Source organism: Trachinotus anak, unplaced genomic scaffold (assembly GCF_046630095.1).
Source record: "Trachinotus anak isolate AG129_WGS33_773 ecotype Australia unplaced genomic scaffold, CSIRO_AGI_Tana_v1 ptg000028l, whole genome shotgun sequence".
NCBI classification, from domain to species: Eukaryota; Metazoa; Chordata; class Actinopteri; order Carangiformes; family Carangidae; genus Trachinotus; species Trachinotus anak.
The window spans coordinates 20,638,585-20,660,150 of NW_027273879.1; the positions used below are offsets into that span (position 1 = coordinate 20,638,585).

Consider the following 21,566-nt stretch of genomic DNA (forward strand, 5'->3'; position numbering starts at 1 on the left):
ACTCTCAGAAACTATATACAACCCTTAACACAGGATGCTGTGTCAGTACCCAACCTGCCCACAATATATATGACACACAGTTTAGTAATACATTAATGTCATTGCGAGGACACAGGGTTACATTAGAAGCTAAATCTCAGTTGGTAATCCAGTGAAATTGTACGTACTAGCATTTTAGCACCTTCAGTTCCCTCGTCCCAAAGTCTGTAGGTTTTTTGAACAGCTTTTTGATGAATGAAATAAGGATATGAAACATGTCAGTAAATGTCCCTGTTTTGATTTCTTGAGGGATTTCTTTAAGCTTTTACATGCTAACAAGAGGCTAAATGAGACTGCAGAGGTTGTCGGGTCATCATACCGAACATGTCGGTATGTTCACTGCTCACCAGTCCACCTTCACAGCGTTATTGTGTTTATACTCATGCTTTTGCAAACTATCACTAACTTTGTAAGAGGAAAGGCTTTTAGAGAAGAGGTCACAGCTAAATCAAACTACAAGTTCAAAATTTAGTGTTGGTGATGTTGAGGTCATGTGACAGTGGTGTAGTTTGTCTATAACCTAATGTTTTTTTTTACTGGTGACGTAATTATCAGTAGTAATATGGCGCCCACCGTGGCTGACGTATTTGTCAGTTATGTTGTCGATATCAGCGTAACTTACATTTAAACTCAGGTCTCTCCATTCTTACAATTCTTACTCCTTAGCTTCATTTTAATTCTTCATTAATTATTTCTTTATTTTATTATTTGTGTATCATGTGTATTGTTGGGTATAGAGGGAAAACAGCAAAGTCAGAATTTCATTGCACTGTCTGAACCACTGTGTTTTTTTTACAATGCATATGAAGATAAACCTCTTGAAGCTTGAATCTTGATGGTATTTAGGCTTCCAAAATCATAAAGTGGTGGATAAAATGTGTCAGTCATATAAACGTTTGTTTGTCACAGAGCTTATTTTCTACAGTAATCCCACTGGCTTTTTGTCGAGGGAACCACACGAACCATAACTTTAGAGTTGGCAAATTAAAAAAAACGTCATCCCTGCAGCGCTCTAGACACACATCAGGTAAGTGTAAAGCTGTTCAAGAACATTGTCTGCCGCATTTCAGCCCAAGGTTTCAACACTGTTTACCACACCCACTGAGTTACAGCTGCTGTGTTTGGTCACTGATGGTAAAACCCTGTTTCCTTTGTCCATGACAGTAAATGTGGTGCAGTGTAGCAGTCGTGAATGATATGTTCTGAAAAGAACAGTTCATTCATCACAACAATTGTATCAGAACAAAGATCCAGAATCAACCAGACAGGAAATACACCGTGGTTACAACAAAAGCTCGGCTGAGTCTGGAGGCACATTGTGTTTCTTTGAAGAAAAGGATTATTTATATCTCTTCCTCTTCATGACTTCAATGCTTATGTTTTATGGTTTTAGACTTTTGAGCTGGTGGAAGTGACTTCGAGTGACAGCTCTTTCTCATTTGTTATGAGAATTTGCTTATAACCCATAGACAGGACCCGTCTACAACCTGCCTCAAGATTTCAAACTTTGAATATATATTTAAATCTTTGCCTCAAACAAAATTAACATCTTAATTTCTCATTGAAAAATCCAAATTTTGTGTCATACAATTACCTCTTTTTAAAAACTCAGCTATAAAGTATTTTCCTCCATTTACTATTAATCCTAATTTTTACACATACACTACCAGTCAAAAGTTGAGTAACCTTTAACCTTTAAATGCAGTAAACTGTTCAATAAACAAAAACTGAAAAAAGAAAATGTGAATGTCATGGAAAACAGGCTTTGTTCAGGGATTAAGAAATTGTTGCAATTAAAGCAAACAGTTCCTATAGGTTGACGACTGACAAACCCTCTGTCTGTACAAAGACGGTGTTGGTGTTGGTTCATCCTACAGCAGAAACATTTGCTCATTTGCTCATCAAAGAACCAGACGGTGGATTTATATGATGACAGACCGACGCAGTCTCCAGACTTAAACCACATGGAGCTGGTGTGGATGAACAGGACTTCTGCAACCTGCAGGTGCAGCACATTTGTGGGAACTTCTACAGTGTTGGAAACAACTTTCTGAACAATGTTTGATTTCCCCTGTAGAAAAAAGAAAAAATGTGACGAACGTGTTCGATTGATGGCTGAGTAAAAGATTTAGATTTCATTTTTTAAAAATCTTAACCCTGTAATGCCTGACCCCAGAAATAATGGACAGAAAATTCTGATTTCTTGAATCTGGAACCTTTATTTGGCCCTTTCACAAAATTTGAAAAAAAAAAATTACAAAAAATTATTAGCATATAGGTTTTTCCAAATTTTATACATGATTTTACTATATACTAAAATGCAAAAAAAGAGAATGTCACTGGAAAATCGTAAAAATCGCAATTTTCTTTACCTTGATCCAGTGAGTTGGGAATTATCTGAAGGTGGCCAACTTGGATTGTCCCATGTACTGTGTTTGAATTGTTGTAGTGATAAAGGGATCCACCAGGGGTTGGAAGACAAATGTCAGATTGGATACAAGAGGGTTTTGAGTGAAGTTTTTACCATAAGGTGATGCAATAGGTCTCAGAAATGCTTGTATCAAATTTGATGCATTTGGCATTATGGGGTTAATTATTCATTTACTTCATGCTTTTATTCCAGAGTCCACAGAGACTCAATGTAAATTTAAGTAAGGACTGGAAAAACTAAAACTTTTGACCTAGTACTTTTTGCCTCCACATTTATCACAAAAATGTGCAAAATGCTAATTCTAAATTGAATTACAGATATAAGGCTGTAGTGAAAGTTATAATAACACTGTATTGTTTTTGTTTACTAAGTGTAATCTTTATCCATTATTTCACAGATGGGCCATATGCATATCCATCCATCTTTATTCCATGGTCACTTCCTCTTTCCGACCTGTGAGTTGTGCGATTGCAACAATGCAATTTCCCTGCAGGGATCAATAAAGTTGCTGATTCTGATCGCTGAAACTTTATGAAGACAACTGGACCTGCTTCAGGCTCTTGGTCCTTTAGAGGTTGATGTAGGCAGTTAACTACTGTCCTCTAGCTGCTGGTAGGATCTCGAAGGTGAACATGTCACTGACCAGACTGGACCGAGCCACTGACCGACCACTGTATTACTGTTTGTACTGTGGGGAAATTACCTTTGCATTTATGGACTACCCACAATACACATGGGGGCAGCCTTCCTTAGACCCATGATCAGTAGCATTTTGGTAACATACAACATTGCCAAACAAAGGGCCACCAAGCTGTACATACAGCTGAAAAAAGTGACACGTCCTCAGTATTGTTTTTAGGAATTTGGGGTTTAAAAACAACACAAATTATCTTTACATTTTAAATGGCAAAAAGTGGAGTTTAATATCTTCAACACCATTTAGACCATCAGAATATTTTTGAACAGTTACATAAAAACAGTTTCACACACTTTTTTTGTGTGGGGGGTTGCACTTGGGGGATTTAAGATTCAGATTCATAATCTTAAACATTTTAAAGCTTTTAATAGAAACAACAATTTAACTGATGCATCTTTGTGTTTTATTTTATTTTATTTTCTGAACTTATCAATTATTTGGTTTTATTTTTATTATTTATTTTATTTTATTTTATTATTTTTCAGTTGTCTTACAAATGCTTCATGCCTGCGCTTATGCTGTGTTTCTTTTTTTTTTTATCTCTATTGCTTTAGTCTTGAAATATTTTAACCTTCATGTGACACCTTGTTTTTCTATTATTCAGTTTCATTTTATTTGATTTACTTTTTGGTATTTTCCACTGGGGAATGGTGTAATGGTATGTAACCACCTGTAACCACGCAGGGTTTGGCCTGTGTCGTGATTCATTAATGGTGTTTTAAATCACTCTAAAATGCAACTATTACAAAAAACAAAAGAGGTCTAGCATTACAAACTGTAACAGTGTTATTGTGAGCTGCTGTTGCCTACTGTTGGAATCCAAAACCTAAACCTCACAGGTGACTCCAGAATACTCGAATCACTGGTCCAGAGTGTCTGAAATACTCATAAATATTCATTTAAAGTTGTAATCACATTTCCTTCCAGATGCTTCTTAAGAAAAGGGACAGAACAGTCAGATCTCGTCCTGCGTCTTTCTGTCTCTCTTTTGGCTACTTCAGGAAGCTTAGCAAACTACCAGAGCGGAAACCACAGTGATGTATGCCTGTGTGTGTGTGTGTGCGTGTGTATGTGTGGGTGTGGGTGTGTATGTGTGTGTGTCTCTGTGTGTGTATGACTGCTCAGCTGCTATAAATACTCTACAGTCACTTTGTTCAAAAGTAACAAACACCCATTTTAAACATTTAATACCCTTGCATTTCCATTAAATTTCACAACTAACACACAAATACAGATCTACCAGACACTTGCACCACAGCATTATGAAATCCAGCAGCACAGAGAGAACACAACACTGTAGAGGTAGATTTGTCTGAATGTCTTTGACTCACTACAGTAAACAATTAATAATCTGATTAATGTTGATATCAATCAGAATTAGCTCTGAAAACATTTAATATGAACTAAAAACAGCTGTTTGTGGTTCATGCCTGGGATGAGTGGGAATTTGACAACATGTATTACAATTATCCACCAACAACCAACTACAGTCACCTACTAAAGAGCTCATAAAAAGCAAATCTTCAGTCCCACAGTTGCATTTTTAATGAACTTGAATGTCCTGCTTGTAAAGTACAGAGGAAACACAGGAAGAACCTCGATCAAAGCCTCATGAAAAGCCCCAGGTTACAGGTTGTTCAGTTCCTGCCCACAGAAACATGAGCGTAGGTTTGAATATGGACGGTACTAACATGTCCCTGCCAGTGTTTGAGTGAACTAGTTTGCACTGTTTGCAGTGAAGACATGTTGTGAAGACATCATGTATATCACACCTCCTGCCTACCTACTGAGGCGAGAGTGGATCATGTGGATCCTCTGTTGTCTGAACTGCCCTCGATACATAACTTAATGTTGTCCATGCCTCAGTGTTGTGTACTTGGTAGATATCATGTCACCAAAAAAGAGGAGGACAGTTTTTTCACCACCCACAGCGCAACTAATAGGTAATAAAGTAACTGCCCAGCAGCCACATTGATTTAAAATGGAAACCTGCTATAGCTACTTAACATCACCAGCCAACATGATTAGACTGTTAATACTGAAGATGATCCTATGTGTGTGTTTGGTTTTTTTGGGTTTTTTTTTTTTTATGGCTTGTCGCACTGTTTCACCAATGTGTTGAGATGTTAGCATCTGTCTCATATGTTGCCTTAGATATGTTTTTCATGTTTCTGTCACAGTTTCACCAGAAAAAAAGTGCTATATAAATAAAGTGGTTATTGTGGGAAGAAAAAAGATTGTTTATAGTGATGCATCACTGGATTAGCAGCATTTACTGTTGTAGCTGGTTAAGGTGGAACCAGTTTTAAATGTGACATCAAGTGGAAAAGGGGAACTGCAACACTGGTAAACCTGCTGAATATACAAATGTTGATGGTGGGTGCAAAAAATGCAAAAATATTGACTGTTTTTTCCTCTCTTTTTTGTTAAGTAGTTAACTTTCTTTTAGTCTTTGGTCTGTTACAGTGAATAGTTTTTATTTCAAGGTAAATACAGATCCTTTATCTTAATAAACCAGTCAGTTGGCAGCATTAAAAAGTCCTCTTTGCTTTGGATGTGCAGTGGGGTTGTTCTGTCCCATCCAATGTTGAGACCAAACATATGCCCTCGCACATAATGAATATATTTTTAAGCACAACATTAGATGAAGAGTGTTAGTCCCAGAGATCTCCATTTGTCTGAAATGCCATGTTGTAGAAACTGAAGCGTTTTTTTAGTGGTTGGATCTGATATTTAGACTGAGCGCCTTTTCTTTACACTTAGTGTATCTTTCAGCTTGTTGGTGTTTAAGAGGTGGGTCTATTTTGGTTTTTTTCCCCTAACCAATCAGAAATGGGTGAAATATTGGAGCAACCTTATGAATGGTTAGGGTGCATACCACATGGACTCATGTGTCCTGGGCTGCGAGTCCCCAGATTGGCTCCCGGGCGGCACAAGTTTCCCAACTATGGACAGGTATGAGTAATTTTATTTACATTTACATTTACATTTAGTCATTTAGCAGATTTAGCTTTTATCCAAAGCGACTTACAGAAAGGGGAACAATCAAGGTTAAGTGCGATAAGAAGTGTTAGCGCAGCAATAAGTGCTAGTGACTAATAAGTGCTAGTATCAAGAAACACCTGGGGTATTAACCAATAAATAAATGCAAGACTAAATTTAGACGCCACGTCACATTCTCATATTTGTAAGACAGATTTTTAAGAAGGCAGTGTACAGGTGACGTAAATCCTTTCAGGTGGTTTTTTCCAAGCCACGATTTCACATGTTCTTCAGTAAATTTTTTGCCCTTGTCAGATAGTGTCCACTCCCAGGTGATCAATTATGGTCAACTCTAACTTACTATGAAGTTTGAGTTTTCAAGGTAAAGTCTGAAATGATTTGCTGAAATTTGAAGTGGTGAAAATTTCTGGTGGACTGCTGAAGCCTGGGAGGCAAACTTCATGAGCAAGGACGTTCCTGAGATATGAACATTTACTGTGAAATAGGTGTGATTTTGTGTGACCTGGGACCCACCAGGGAGTCTGAATTCAGCGAGGAGGAGAATAGAGGAGCAGGCTCTGGATATTCTGAGGGAAATACTGAAATGGTCACACCTGCATCCTTTGGATTACAGTTCATTTTACATTGCCAAAGGACACGTGAAAATACTTACAAGAATTTTCCGTTGTTGCGGGAGCCATTTTGAAGCCTGGGCTCAGACTCCTCTCGTGTGATTGTTCCATGGAACCAGGGCATTTTTTCATGTGCAGTGGTGGCAATGAGCTTCTCCAGCTGAGGCCTCTGGCTGATGATGGCCTGCTCCAGAGCTGCCCCCTGAACACACACATGTATCCATGCTTGTAATGAGGGAAATATTCAGACAAAGTCAGATCTGTGGCTCGTTGGCAAGCCACTTACTTTTAACTATATTGTGCAATTGAGCACAGGAATGCTGGGGGCCATATACAAGGATGTTCAGTAAGATCAACAGCAGACCAAAAAATTGGTGTGGCTGACCAGTAACACATATATGGACTCATTTTGTAAAAGCAATCAAACACTAATTATTTTTTCTTATTTATTTTTAGAGTTAAAGGTTCTGTGAGCGGTCGTCACTGCCACTAGATGTCGCACCAGACCATGAGCACATGAGACCAAAACAAAGGCTTCGTCGGCCACACCTCAAGCCTCTGGTCGCCACAACCACACTCCCCTTCCTCCAAGTTCTCAGTCAGCAAGGTGTTACATGGAGCTCAGTGAAAGTGGCCTCTAAACACACAAGAAGAAGCTCAGCTGAATAAAGTTACGCTGTGAACACGAGAGCCAACAAAAAACGATCTAACCGCAACCATTAGCCCACGCTAGCATTGCTGTGATGCGTTCCACGGCTATGCTGACAGTTAGCCCAGCTAGTGATAGCAACATGGGTAACAGCAATTTAGCTAACATTATCATGCTACTGTAGCCTGTAGAACACACATATAACATTATGTAGCCATGGAGTTCCTTAAAAATCGAGGGGAAGAAAGAAATTCAGCCTCGGCCTTATCCACAGGGACCGGCTGAGTGACACTAAAGAAAGACTTTAAAAACTTTATGGATGTTTTGATGGTCCACTGGCCGACCAGGATTTGAGCTGGTTGTCCCCGTGTCCAGTCCACCTGTGCTTTGGTCTCATCTCTTTCTCAGTCTGAGCCTTTTTAAATGAAAAAGTGGTTCCTTCAGTAGAGGAAATTCTGGAGGGTCGCTTTCACCTTAACGCTGTGTACTGCTGTGTACTGCTGTGTACTGCGCTGTGTCATCTCACATCTCACCTGTGTGATTCTGAACATGGGGGGACCAGTGGTTTAACAGGAGGGACTTGCATGCACTAACATGCATGCTCTACCAGACCAGCAACCAAATCAAAGACCAGAGAAACTCAGTTCACAACACACACAGAAGGGGTGTGACTTTGTTCTCTGCTCAGGACACCATGACTCCACTATACCTTCCATCTATATCTATATCTCCACCTCATATCTATCACGTAGAAAATGCTGCTGTATTATTGTTTAAAATCTCATTTACAGAACCTTTAACTCTTTAACCAGTAGATACGAGTTGGATGTTCAGCAAAACACAGAAAATACAGCACACAGAGCAGTAAAGTGTTAGAAGTTCAGTTCACACAGATTCAAACTAGTTCACTTTCACTATTTTGAATTTGAGCTAAGTTCACAGTCCCCCCCCCCCAAAGTGAACCAGATTTACCTTTCTTTTTTTTTAACAAGCTGCTTTGACCTTTCCTTTTATCCCCAGCTCCCAATCATCGGCACTTCCTAAATTATACAAATTATTTTATTTGTTTAGTTCTACAACTATGGAGTCAGACAGAGATCACTTTTAAAAGCCAGTGTAAAAACCAGTGTATATTTTACCTATTAAACAACACGTCAAAACAGCTTTTTGGTGCATTACTGCGACACTCATGCCAACTCTGTCATGAGTGTCGCATATATTCAGTGGACATGCTATTTTAGTGAGTTCATCCACAGAACTGATAAGGACCAGAGACAATGTGTTATTAATGCAATCAGACAGTCTGACTGCTCATGCTTCTTGACCTGTTGTATATCAGTTGTACAAAACCACAGTTTTTTTTAAAGTAGTCTGACTGTATTGCTAATAGTATCATTTTTATTAGACAACAGAGTTGAAACTCACCTGCAGGTTCCAGGTCTGCTTTACATACTCCCGGATCAGTTTTTCCTTCAGGTCCTCAAACGGTCCCACCTTTGGCTGCATGTTTTTGGGCCTGTTGCAAGGCTTCTTGAGCAGACACACAAGGCCGTCCATCTCCTGGGAGTGGTAGTCAATTACATCCACCGGGCTCCTGTGGCTCTTACCACCAGCTATGGCATATGTTTCATTTGGTTCTCTTTCAATGGTGTAGTGGTAGCAGCGGCCTGAATGTAACACAGAGAGCGCGAAGCCTCCGAGATAGTTGCGGCTTTGCCGTAGCAGGTACAAGCCATTGCTCGTACCTGCCTGCTGCAGGTAGCCCTCTGCCTCCTCCCTGGTGATGTTACCATAGAAGAATGGCAGCGTATTCACCCGGTCAGCCATTTTCTGGATGGTGGCTCCTATAAGGAAATTCTTCCAACAAGTACAGCCACCAGGATGCAATTAACCTAAAATGAAAGTAGAGCCAAATAAAAATCAAGATTGATTAACACAAAAGAAATTACACTGAAAAAACAGATTTTACTGACTTTTTTTTTGCTTTTAAATATATAAAATATATAACATAATATAATAATGAAAAATTACATAAACTGTTGGATGATTTGTCAGTCATCCAACCATATATTCCATTACACCAGTGACAGGGAACATGTCATGGTGTACGGTACATCTGCAGCACAGACAGCTTCTCTCTTCTTTATTAGCGACATTTAAGCTGCTCCTCAGTGTACACTAGAAATGGAGCTTAAACAAAATTTAAAAAGGAACATGATGACATTCACACCACACAGATCATCAGTTGATCATCCTGAGACAAGATACATACACACATACAAAAACATTCACATAACAGATCAGTGTAACACCATAGCACCGCTTGCTGCTAATGTTTGTTAGGATTGCTGCTGCTAGCAGCTGAAGAAAGACGACTTCATGAGTCGCCAGACATTCCTTCCTAACAGCAGGCATCAGCTGAAAATGTTGTGTGGTTCTATTTCCTCGGTTTGGCCTTGGTGTGTGTGTGTGGTTTGTGTTCTGTGATGTTAGGCTCTGATAATGACCAGGGGTTAGTTGTTAATCAGCTTCACCATCTGGGAACAAAATGTCAAAATCACATTCATGGAAATCTATCCATTAGTTGTTGAGATATTTCAGTACGGAGCAGAGTGGTGGTGAGACATCCAGGAGTTCACCAAATCATTAGGGTTCATTATCTGAGGACCATAGAAATTCATACAAACTTTCAAATCAATGTGGCCAATAGCTGGTGAGACAGCCTGGTGTGGACCCAACTACTGGATGGACGAACCAATCAACAGACTGACAAACATCTGATCAGCGTTATTCTATATTAGCAGGGTAAAACTGACACGTGCATAAAATTACCAGCAACACAAAAGGCCTTTAGCCATAATAATATTTCCACACCTTTTCACAAGATGCTTGTCACATTAACCAGGGTCAAGACAACACAGCTGCAAGACACCTGCACTACAAACTGCCCTGCACTGCAGTCACTGGGACTAGTCAGTCAGAAATGAAGAAGCCTTTCAAATGAAAGGTGAAATGTCTTCAAGAACCTTGAGCGGGTCCAGTTGCCTTTGTGTAACATTCAGAAAAACCACGACCTGGATGACTGAGAATCTTCACAGACCAATTCTTGTGGATCCAACGCTTTCTGAGAACATCATTTACAATATGACACGTCACATATGACAATACAACTACGCCTGCAGCAGCTCCACAATACACCATGTTCCTATCTTTCCAACAACTTCACAACTTGACAGTCTCATTTTACTGTCACCCATTATAGATTAATATTCTTCACGGTTTATCTACTTTGAATGTTTCTATTCAGTTGGAACAGAATAAATTTGGCACAGCATCATTCCTTTGCCTTGATCTAATACAGTTTGAAGAATAGCCTGCAAAAGCTCGGTCATAAAGTATTTCAAACTGGTAAATCAACTGCAATGCAATGGCTTTCACAGCCCTTTCAAACTGAGAAGAGAACAAACCACTTTAGAGAGTCTCTCATTCACCTTTGCACGCCCACGCACAGCACAGACAGAGGCGAGGGTTTGAGTCCGTCAACATCAACTGTCATATTACTTGACATTTACAAATATGCTCGGACAGTTATTTACAGCAAACTGTGTTTGTTCGATGGTGATTTTTTTGTAAGAAAATCCAACAAGGTCTCAACTACTTAGAAAACGGAACTTGCGTTCAGACAGTTTTCAGATCCTTTCACTTCATTCACGTTTTGCATGTTGCAGCCTTGTACTAAAATTTTCCCCTCATCAACCTACACTCAATTAAACATAAAGACTGAATTTTAGAAATTGTTGCATTGTTAAAAAGGAAAACACTGAAATATAATATTAGTAAGTAATATTAGTAACATAAGTATTCAGACACTTTGCTGTGACACTTGAAATTTAGCTCAGGTGCCTCCCATTTCTACTCCTTGTTTGGAAGCCACGGATCTATTCAGACCATTTACTCAGTGCTTAAGAGTTTGGGATATTCTGCTGCTCTGCTGCTCTGCAGATCCTCTCAAGCTCTGTTGGGTCAGATGGGACCATCTGTGGACAGCTATTTTCCTGTTTCTCCAGAGATGTTTGTTTGTCTTCAAGTTAGGGCTTGGCTGGGTGGCCATGGTAAGCCAGTCAAGGCTGATGAGCAGTGGGGTAACATGCGGTAGATGGTCATCAAATATGACACCCAGGTTTCTCATGACCTTGTTAAGGTTGAGAAATTACAAGGCGATTTTGACGTTGATATTTTGTTAGCAAGAGGGAACCGAGATCTGCACCAAGGTGGTTGAGTCATGTGCCTGGAACAATGGGTACAGTTGAGTGTTGTCTGCGTAGCAGTGAAATAGGAAGCAATGCAACCAGATAATTGGACCAAAGGAGGTGGTGTATATTGCAAAGTGAAGGGGTCCCAGCAGCAAACCTAGGGGAGCCCCTGTGGGGTGGGGATGTTAAGAATGTATGTCCTTGCCATGGCACATTGATATGTAGGTAGGATTCAAACCGAGAAGGTTGTTTGCCAGAGATGTACGGGAAACCTGTAGTTTTCTAGGCATGCATGTCCCCCATGAGATCCACTCTTTTAAACTGCATTTCTTTAGACTGTGAGAACAAGATTCTGTGATCTGGTGAAACAAAGATGAAACTGTTTTGTGTCACGTCTGCAGGAAACCAGACATGACACTTACAATTGTTTGTCGTTCTCTGGATCTCTGGAGCTCAGCCAGTGGTTCTTGGTCACCTCTCTTATCAAGGTCCATCCACTTATTGCTCAATTTGGCAGGGCCACCAGCTCTTGGGAGAGTCCTGGTTCTTCAAACTTCTTCAATTTTATGAATGATGGAGGCCACTGTGATCTTGGGACCTTGAATGCAGCAGAATTTTTTAAATCCTTCTCCAGATCGGATCCTCAACACAGTCCTGTCTCTGAGCTCTGCAGGCAGCTCCTTCCTCCTCATGGTTTTTGCTCTGATATGAATTGTCAGCTGTCAAACCTTATATGTCCAGCCAATTGAATTTACCACAGTTAGACTCCAATCAAGCTATAGAAACCTTTTACCGATGATCAAAAGAAATGTGAGAAACCTGAGCTAAATTGCAAGTGACACAACAATACTTTCTATATTTCAGTTTTCCTTTTTCATAAAGTTGCACATTTTTCTGTAATTCTGCTTTTGCTTTGTCATGATGGGGAACTGAGTGTAGATTGATGAGTGTAGAGAAAAAATAATAATTTAAATTATAATTTAGGATTAGGCTACATCATAACAAAATGTGTCTTTTTATTTTTGCTTTGGGAATTTTTGATGCATCATGTGTGTGGATTTGTGTTGTATTGTGTGTCTGTTTGTGACTGTATCTGGGTTTTTTCTGTCTTTTTTTAAGCTCCCCCTTTGGACCAATGAAGAAAGACTGAATGTCTTGCTCAAGGACACATCAACAGGAAGAATCCCCGGACCTACAGTCACTGGACCCTTTGAGTACCTAAGAATATTTTAACATACATCAGAACAGGACCAAAGCAAAACTGTTAAAGGCCATTCACTAGAATAATTAATGCTGCCTCCATTGCTCAAATAAATCAATTATACTTTTCTTTAGTTTTTTTTTTTAAAGTAACAACACATTGAAAGTGTTAAGATTTCAAGAGAGAGACTTATTATTTCCTCTGATGAAATTGTTTTTACAAATTTGTGATAAGCTGAGTTCACAAACCTCATGAAAGCACTAGGAATCAAAACTTATTCTTACCATTACTGTAATAACCTGCACTGACAGAACCAGCGTTTGTTTTGCTGGAAATGCAGTTCCTGTATTTAGTTGTGTTGTGAGTATTTGCCGCATGTTTGTCTATTTGATTGTGTAGTGCGTATTTGTAGCTCATGTGTTGTCAAAATCAAAGATCTTTCTGAATTTGTTTGTGTTTTATCTGTTTGCCTGTGTTTCCTTGAGTTGCAGTGCACTGAGCTCTCAGGGCCACCGTAGTATAGTGTTGTTAGATGTGACCTTGAGTTAAAACTACCCTACTATAAAATGGCACCAGGCTTTGAGCACCATGTTGGACTGCTGCAGGCACTGATAATAACAATAATAATAATAATAATAATAATAATAATAATAAATTTAAGGACACCTTAAAACACACAGTAAAAGATAAAATGCAAGTACAAGACATAAAATACAAAATAAATTAGAATAAATATAATTGCATAAAATAACTATGATTAAATGCTAGTGTTGGAGTTAAACAGAATAAGTAAGTTTGAAAAGGTGTGTTTTGAGGTGAGCTCCCGGGTTTCAACTGAGGCTTGCATTATAAGGGTTTTGGTCAAAGCACATTTCTTCTTGGTTCAACGGCAGGAAGTGTGTGTGTGTGTATGTGTGTGTGTGTGTGTGTGTGTGTGTGTGTGTGTGCGTGTGTGTGTGTATGTGTGTGTGTGTGTGTTTGAAATTTTTGAAAAAGGTCCAGAGTTATAAAGGAGACACACATAAGTGCATTTGCATATTGTTTTCTGATTCATTTTAGGTATGTACTATTACTTTTGCACAAGTGGTTAGTTCAACTTTACATCTCTTCCAACAATATAGAAATATGTGTTATCTGTGTTTGCAGAGACTGTTAAACATAAAGTCATGACTGCAGAGTTGTGTCAGGTCCTCTCTATTGGACAATGCTGCTTTTATTTTGTATCACTCCAGTCCAAGTAACCAACACATTCCGCTGTTACAAAACTACTCTGTTGTCATTTGCAAACAAGTACATTATTTTATTGTTTACTGATTTCAAACAAAAGTTGCCCTTTATTGAGATGACAACTTTTGAGTTGATAGAGTTAATATGCACGGGACCTTAAACAGCTGAATGAGCAGCATCATTGAGGAAGTGGCAGTGCTGACTGCTCCTCAAAATGTGGCTGGTGCACACAAACATAGTCTGAAGGATCCTCCTCAGCCTCAAAACTCTGAGGCTAAAATCAACCTACAAGTAAGCTGGATTAACCTAGTTAAGTTATTCAATCATGGCTGCTGGCCTGACATAGCTTGTAGTTTAATGGACTGTGTTTATGAATGAGGCATTGATCTGTAACATAACCTCTTTTCAGAGGTTTGCAATATTAGAAACTGATGACTGGCAACTCTCTTCATTCAGCGCACAAGTGCTATTTAGTGTCCAGAATAAGTGTGTAGGAGCTGTGAAGGTTAAATATTTTGGAAACAAAATAAAGGGTCAAAGCTTTAGTGTTGCATAAAAGCGAGGGCGTAGGTTTGGTCTCAGCATTGGTAGCAACGCAACAACCCTGCCAATGCCTGAGGTGTGGACCAACAACATTAGTGACTTACCGCACACTGATCTGCTATCACAGTAAGTGCGATTTGTACATGACATGGGCCTCCAGATAGCCCCCATCCATTCAGCCACTCAAGTTTGTGCAAACGAGTTCACAAAAATATTGGTACAGACATGTCCCTACTGTCCATATGTAAACCTACGGCCTTGGATAAAAGTGTTGTGAAGTGATGTAAATGTAAATGTAATGTAATGTCATTTTTATGGAGCATTTCTTCCAATGTTTGATTGAAATTGAAATTGACCATGTTTACATGTTTAAGTACAACAGTGTTTGTATTACAGGAAGTTAGCGATTCTAACAAGAACTACTCCATGTATTTGGTTATTAAACATAAATTATTGGATGTTAAAATTACAATATTTGTTTCTCAATGTCATCTTATTTGTTAAAATGTGAATTGTGTCAATTCTAACTAATTATATAATGTGGATTTGATGCAGCACGCAACAAATGTTAATTGATGTAGTTCAATTTTCATAGTAATTCTTTTACTCAGGTTAACAAGCCTTACTAGTATGCTGACTAATGAAGTTGGCTGAATTGATTTTCTTTGCTTTTGCATGTAGAGTGGACTCAGTTTTTAGTTTTACAAGTTGCTTTACATTATTTCATTTTACCAACTCAAATTACAGAATTCACTAAACTTACTAAATTAGTTGGAAAAATGTTGCCGCAATTCTTTTGAGCAACATCTAAGTCACAGTTTTCAGAATGATCTGCCTCCAGACATAAACTGTATGTGAGTGTTGTTTGAAGAGCAGCACAGTGTGATCCTGTTACTCTGTTATTTAATTTTACAGTCAAGTGCTTTATGCAGCCATGAACGTCACATTTTTGATGTTTTGAACGGTTTTACAATTTGTCTTTTATGATTGAAATAACAAATACATTTCAACTTAAAATGGTATGGTGTGGTATTATGATTAAGTTAAGCAGCAATGTTCAGAACACAGACCATTAATATTAACGTTAAACATTATAATCCCAATGACCCAAAAATGTGAAAACAGATATGAAAACACATAAAACTGACATTTATATGCTGGACGACACTGATGTTTTTAAACTGAACAAAAACTGTCAACAAACAACAAAGTGCAGAAAAATGAAAATGAGATATCCATAATTACATCTGAAGATGAAGATTATTTGATATGATTGAAAACTTTAGTGACTAAACGGACACTGTGGTTAAACTGTTATGTCAACGTGTCTGAATCCACGTTTTGCCCTTTGTTTAAGAAAGTTTTTGTCTGCTTAGGTTCTTATCTGCCTCCTCCAATCAGCTTTCCAGCGGCTACAAATCACATGAAAGAACAAATCAGCCTGTTTACAATTCAACAGAAGCCAGGCCTGTACAAACGCCTACACATACACTATAAAGACCAGTGGTGGAAAAAATAGTACTGAGACTAAGAGAACCAATACAACAATGTAAAAATACTCCACTACAAGTAAAAGCTGTACATTCCACATGTAAAAGTACAGAGGTATTACCAGCTAAATGTACTTTAATACAGGAAAAAAACTGGCCCCCATGACGATATATTGATATATCATATTAAAATAATGTCACTGTCACTGTAGCTGGTCGAGGTGGTGCCCAGTTTTAACTTCATATAGCTACAGTTATGTAGCTCGGTTATTTAATTCAGTAGTTCCCAACCTGGCCTCCATCTAAAGCCCTTATCAGAAACCTGGGGAGTCGTGAGATGATTAATGTGGTTGGAAAGAAGCAAAAACAAAGCTGTGCTACACACATATGAGAAATGTCTCTTCGGTAGAACTGCTAACAACTCACAGACATCTCAAATGTGACAAGGCTACAGTTGACAAAAAAATTAGTGGAGAAAAGTCAAATATTTCCCTCTGAAATGTTCACGAGGTAGAAGCATAAAGTAGCAAAAAATGCATATACTAAAACTGACTGAAGTTCATTACTTGGATTAATTACTTTATTAATTAGTAGTTCATCAATTGCAAACACACTAGACAAGCTGTATTTTTACTCATTATAGTAAAAATGCCTCCTATTCGTCTGAGCCTGTACCGAACGTCCTTTCCTGCGTCCTACAGTATCCATTTCATTTGTCTAGAAAACATAAAATGTTAGTATGCTGTTTATACTATTTGAGTCATTTCTAGAAAATAAGTCAGCAAAGTGAGAGAGGCAATAAGAATGACAAGTTGAACATTCGGAAAAAAGGAACTGTGCTAGTGAAGTGCAAAATGTCCGTCTTCAAGAAAACACTAAAACTGCACTTACTATATATAATCTGGTGAAGTAGAGCCAGAGTTTGAGCCTCCTCTAGTTTAGTTCTTTCAGTCCCTCTGCATTACAGCTGCCAGCGGCCTGAACAACGTGTGAACAGGTCATCACAAATGCAGATCCTGACAAACGAAAAATCTGGCATCAGAACCAGAAGAAAACAGTCGGTCACTCACAGTTGATCCTGGCTGATTCCAGCTGGAGCACATCAACCGTCAGTCTGTTTACTGACACACATGCAGTGGTGGAGCACTGACGCTTCCTCATTTCAACCACTTCCTTGACAATTTAATTCTTTTACTTCCCTTTTTTTTTATCTGAACATTGACCAACGTGCCTGTTGTGCATAGGAAATGATGTGACAACTGCAGTGACATATGACAGTGCCAATTAGTGTGAATGTATCCTTACTGAGAGATTTTTAAAAAATGCAGTTTTAAAATAATACATGTGTTATTATATTTGTTCTTTTTTTTTAAAGATACATTTTCTTCTGGCACGTAATGTAAAATATTAATTTCATAATTTTACTGAACTGCATTATTAACTAAAAATATTATGATTTATTGTTTGTCACTGTTCCATGAGTTTTTCATTATTTTGATTTCTATCAAGGTTTATTAGTGTGAGGCTGAGTGTCAGAAAATGTTACGCTGCAATGATCAATTTATTTGTGTATTAACTTACTATTTTCTATCATTGGTCTTGATTAGGTTTCAATATATTTGCATTACTAAATATGACAAAAAGACAACCACGTATATGTATGATGTACAGTATAGATAAAAGTTGTAATACTACAGTGTAAATATACTCCTTTACAAGTAAAGGTCATGCCTTTAAGTAAATGTAAGTAAATGTATCATACAGAATATCATACAGGGTTATATTAGACACATTATTTAATTTATATTATTGATTATTATCATTATTACAGATCCATTAATAAGTAGCATTTATATGTTTCAGCTTGTCAAGTTCAATCTGTATAAATCACATATATCATATAAGCTTTTCATATGTTCTGGATAAAAAATGTGAATCTGACGACTAATAAGCAGCTACAGCCGTCAGGTACAGTCGTGGAGTAAAAAGTGCAACATTTACCTCTGAGATTAAACGCAGAAGAGAAAATCAATTAACATTTATAACAAGTGACACCATGAGGCAGAGGTTTCTTTAATTTTCAACCATTGTTGACTAACCAGACTGTAAAACTAACCCTCACTTGTTTTAGTTCAATTAATCTTTAAATGACAGATATATTAATTAATCAACTCAATGGATTTGTAACATATTGTTACCTTTCCTTTTTCCATTTGATATATTTGTCTCCTGCTTCAGTCATAACAGGTTCTGTGTCCAACACTTTCACTTACAGGCACCTCTGTGAAGAACATGTTGACTCCATGTGTGTGTGTGTGTGTGTGTGTGTGTGTGTGTGTGTGTGTGTGTGTGTGTGTTAGCACTGAGCAGTGTAAGCTGCAGGGCCAGTCAGTCAGTCATGTGTCATTGCCAGAACATGTTTACCACTCCGGAAGTGCCAGCTGCCTTTGGTGTGTTCACACTCACAACATAGTGTCAGTGAAACACATGCACCACCGCTGAAGCCGATTAGCAGTGTATCCAAAAATGCAGTTTCACTTCAATGAAATTCACAAATTCATGTAAATGATTTTCCAGTAACTACAGCAGCAGAGCTGACATGTGTGTAACTTTGAAACTAAGTGTTGGACGGTTTTAGACTTTAGACTTCCTCATTGGTGAGTTTGAAAATTAAAGCCTGAATTCTGGATTAAGGTTTAAGCATAGCTTTAAGGTTAAGGGTTGCAGTTGTAACGGTTAACATTAGAGTTGGGGGCTGTAGGCAATTCTGTCAGTGCATTCTCACAAACATAAAAATATAAATGTGTGTCCACACTCTGCAAGTGTTTATATGTGTTTGTGTGACCTGTTCTTACTACATTCTAGCACCTGAGCAACATTTCATACATGTATTTCCATCATTACTGTGACCACATGCATCTTCTACTGAGTTTTTAAAGCCACATATCTCTTACATTTAAATGTTAACAAGACAAAAGCTAAACTCCATTCCAGTCTCAAAGTCCTCCATTTGTCAACTATGATGATATAAACCCAAATTCTCCCTAATCCTAATGCAGAAGTGTTTTAAGCCCCCCATGCACTTCCATTACATCTATTACTAAGTCAATACATAAACTTCACAGTGAATTTTCTCATGTCTATAAAATCATTGAAAATAAAATGAAATAAATGTGTACAGTAATCACACATTTTCCTCAGAAGATGCTTTTCTATTTTTTTTATGACACATGAAAAACATGTTTGAGTCTCTTCTTCATCTCTGAAGCTGTATTTTCTTTAAACAAGCTAAAAAAAAAACAAACATTTGAGTCAAGTATGATTTTCTGGATCATGCTGCAACGAACTTCATCACAGTGTCAGTGTGAAAAGCCAAAAAGCAACATGGCATGAAAGGGATTGTGCAACACTGTGACATTTCAAACTAAACAGGCTACAAGCAGATTTTAGTTCATCTTCAAGGTGAGGTGCTTCAGCTTTGTTTGGAGCTGATGCACTGAGGAGTGGAAAATCTCACCATATTATGCGCACTTTGCATTTTGTGGTCTTTATACTGTACTGTAGCTGTGTCAAACTACACACATCTTGTCCCACTGAAGGAAGTGAAGTGTCTTCACTTCCTCAGCTGTTCTGGCCACAGTTAAATGTGGCCTTAAAGGGCCATAGGTCTCAATTCAAAGGTGTTCTAGTTGCTGTGACTGCGTTCGTATTTTTATTTTTTCAATTTTTGGTTGGATATGTTTTTTTTCTTCTGTTGCCTGAAAGTTGGTGTGACATGTGAATGAATGATGCTTCCAGCTGATTTACTGTCGGATGTTCTTCAAACATAAGGAACTAAGATGGCAGAGAACTGCATCTTCATCCTGTCCCAACTGGCCACACTATTGTCTATGGCCATGTAACTTTTGCCATGTCTAGAACCTTGTTGCATTTTAAAAGTTTGTAGTGGTGGACTACCATTTTCCTGTTCTTGTTAGTTAGGAAGTTGAGGTGTTGTAATTTGGTTTTGTTATATTTGGTTACATTATGTTGGTGTTTTGTTAAAACTGTATTTTGGCCTTTGTCCACCCTGAATCTGGAATCCACTCTAGTACCACTAGTGATTTGTTCCTATGGCAACTTGGGACTTGGGAAAGTTTAGGTATTCATGTTTTGTCTTGGCCACCCCTAGACGGGACATAACGCTGGTGTTTTATCTGAAGTGCTGATCTCCATCAGAAGATATATTTATGGTTTTAAGAACTGAAAACCATCTCAGTGTAGTTTTACATCTCCTCTCTCAGGGTTCTCTCTGGAGCTCTAGTAATGACAGGTCATGACATGTCCTCGTTTTGCATTTAGCAGAAACTTGAGGGTGGGATTTATTTTTGTTAAGATGTAATTATGATATTGTGAAACTTCTTATCAATTTACCTGTATTTTACTGACAAAAACTTCACTGCTGGAGGATCACTGATCATTCACCCATAACTTCAGTCCATGTGGCTCCACCTTGTGGAACAACAGCACCATCACACATGACTGTGAAGCAACAACCCCACCACTGGGATGGTTTCCAGTTTAACCAGTGCACACAGGTAGAGACACCCAGTTAGCTTAGCATGGGCAGAAAAGCTCATCATGCTGATCGTGTTTCAGCATTGTTGAAATAACAACAACCAAAGCATATTTTGATCAGTTAATATCCGAACTTAAAAAAGATCAAAATAAGTGTGACATTGAGTCTGATATATTTTAAATAATAATATAACTACAAACCAATACAGATGGCAATTTAATTTAAATATAATTTCTTTTATGTTAATTTGAACAAACAAATGTGAGCAAAGGGCAGAACAGTTCTGCACAGGGGATAATTGTGGAATGAGTTATTCAGGTTCAAACTGCACTACACTGTGTCCGTTGCTGTGAGTTGAGGTCGTGCTCTTTCTTTTTGATTCTGTCAGGTCTGCTTTTCTATTTTTAAATATCATCAACATTTTGTGTTTCTCACCGCCCTCTAACTTTTAAGAGCAAAAACCAATTCTGTCTCTAAGGAACAATGGATATGTCAGTGACTACAGTCCAACTTAGGTGACAAAGTGACACTGTGTTTTAAATAACATTAAGAAAAATGAATGAAAAGAGACAAAAACTGAGATAATATAATGAGATAATGAGAAAATGAGAAAACTATGAGAAAATCAAAATGAGCAAATGACAAGTAGGATCAGCTCTACTGTTTATACTTACTCTACCCATGTATGTGATCAAGATAAAGAGCAAAAGCATTAATATATGTAGTAAATATTAGAGACTGTCCTACCATAAAAAAAACAAGCCCGTAGGTCGTTTGTGGAGAAGGTTATTATGACCCATAGTTAAGTTACATTTTGTTGTGGGGTGAATACATCCATGGGTGACATCTAACGGCCGCCGTAAT

The 21,566-nt window shown here is 38.1% G+C and overlaps 1 protein-coding gene across 6 annotated transcripts in view; it reads right to left on the reverse strand.

Annotated features, from left to right (window-relative positions):
- Positions 1-21,566, reverse strand: part of syk (spleen tyrosine kinase) — a 42,596-nt gene that overhangs the window by 13,403 nt on the left and 7,627 nt on the right. For 2 of the 6 annotated variants that reach the window (XM_071465805.1, XM_071465801.1), the window contains exons 1-3: positions 17,215-17,343; positions 8,856-9,322; positions 6,823-6,983 (exon numbers count right to left, since the gene is read on the reverse strand). In XM_071465805.1, the coding sequence (XP_071321906.1) occupies positions 6,823-6,983; positions 8,856-9,257 (563 nt within the window). In that variant the 5' untranslated portion in view covers positions 9,258-9,322; positions 17,215-17,343. Of the gene's footprint in view, positions 1-6,822; positions 6,984-8,855; positions 9,323-17,035; positions 17,356-21,566 lie in introns of those variants that run through there. The other 4 variants (XM_071465803.1, XM_071465806.1, XM_071465800.1 and 1 more) reach the window with 3 other exon arrangements.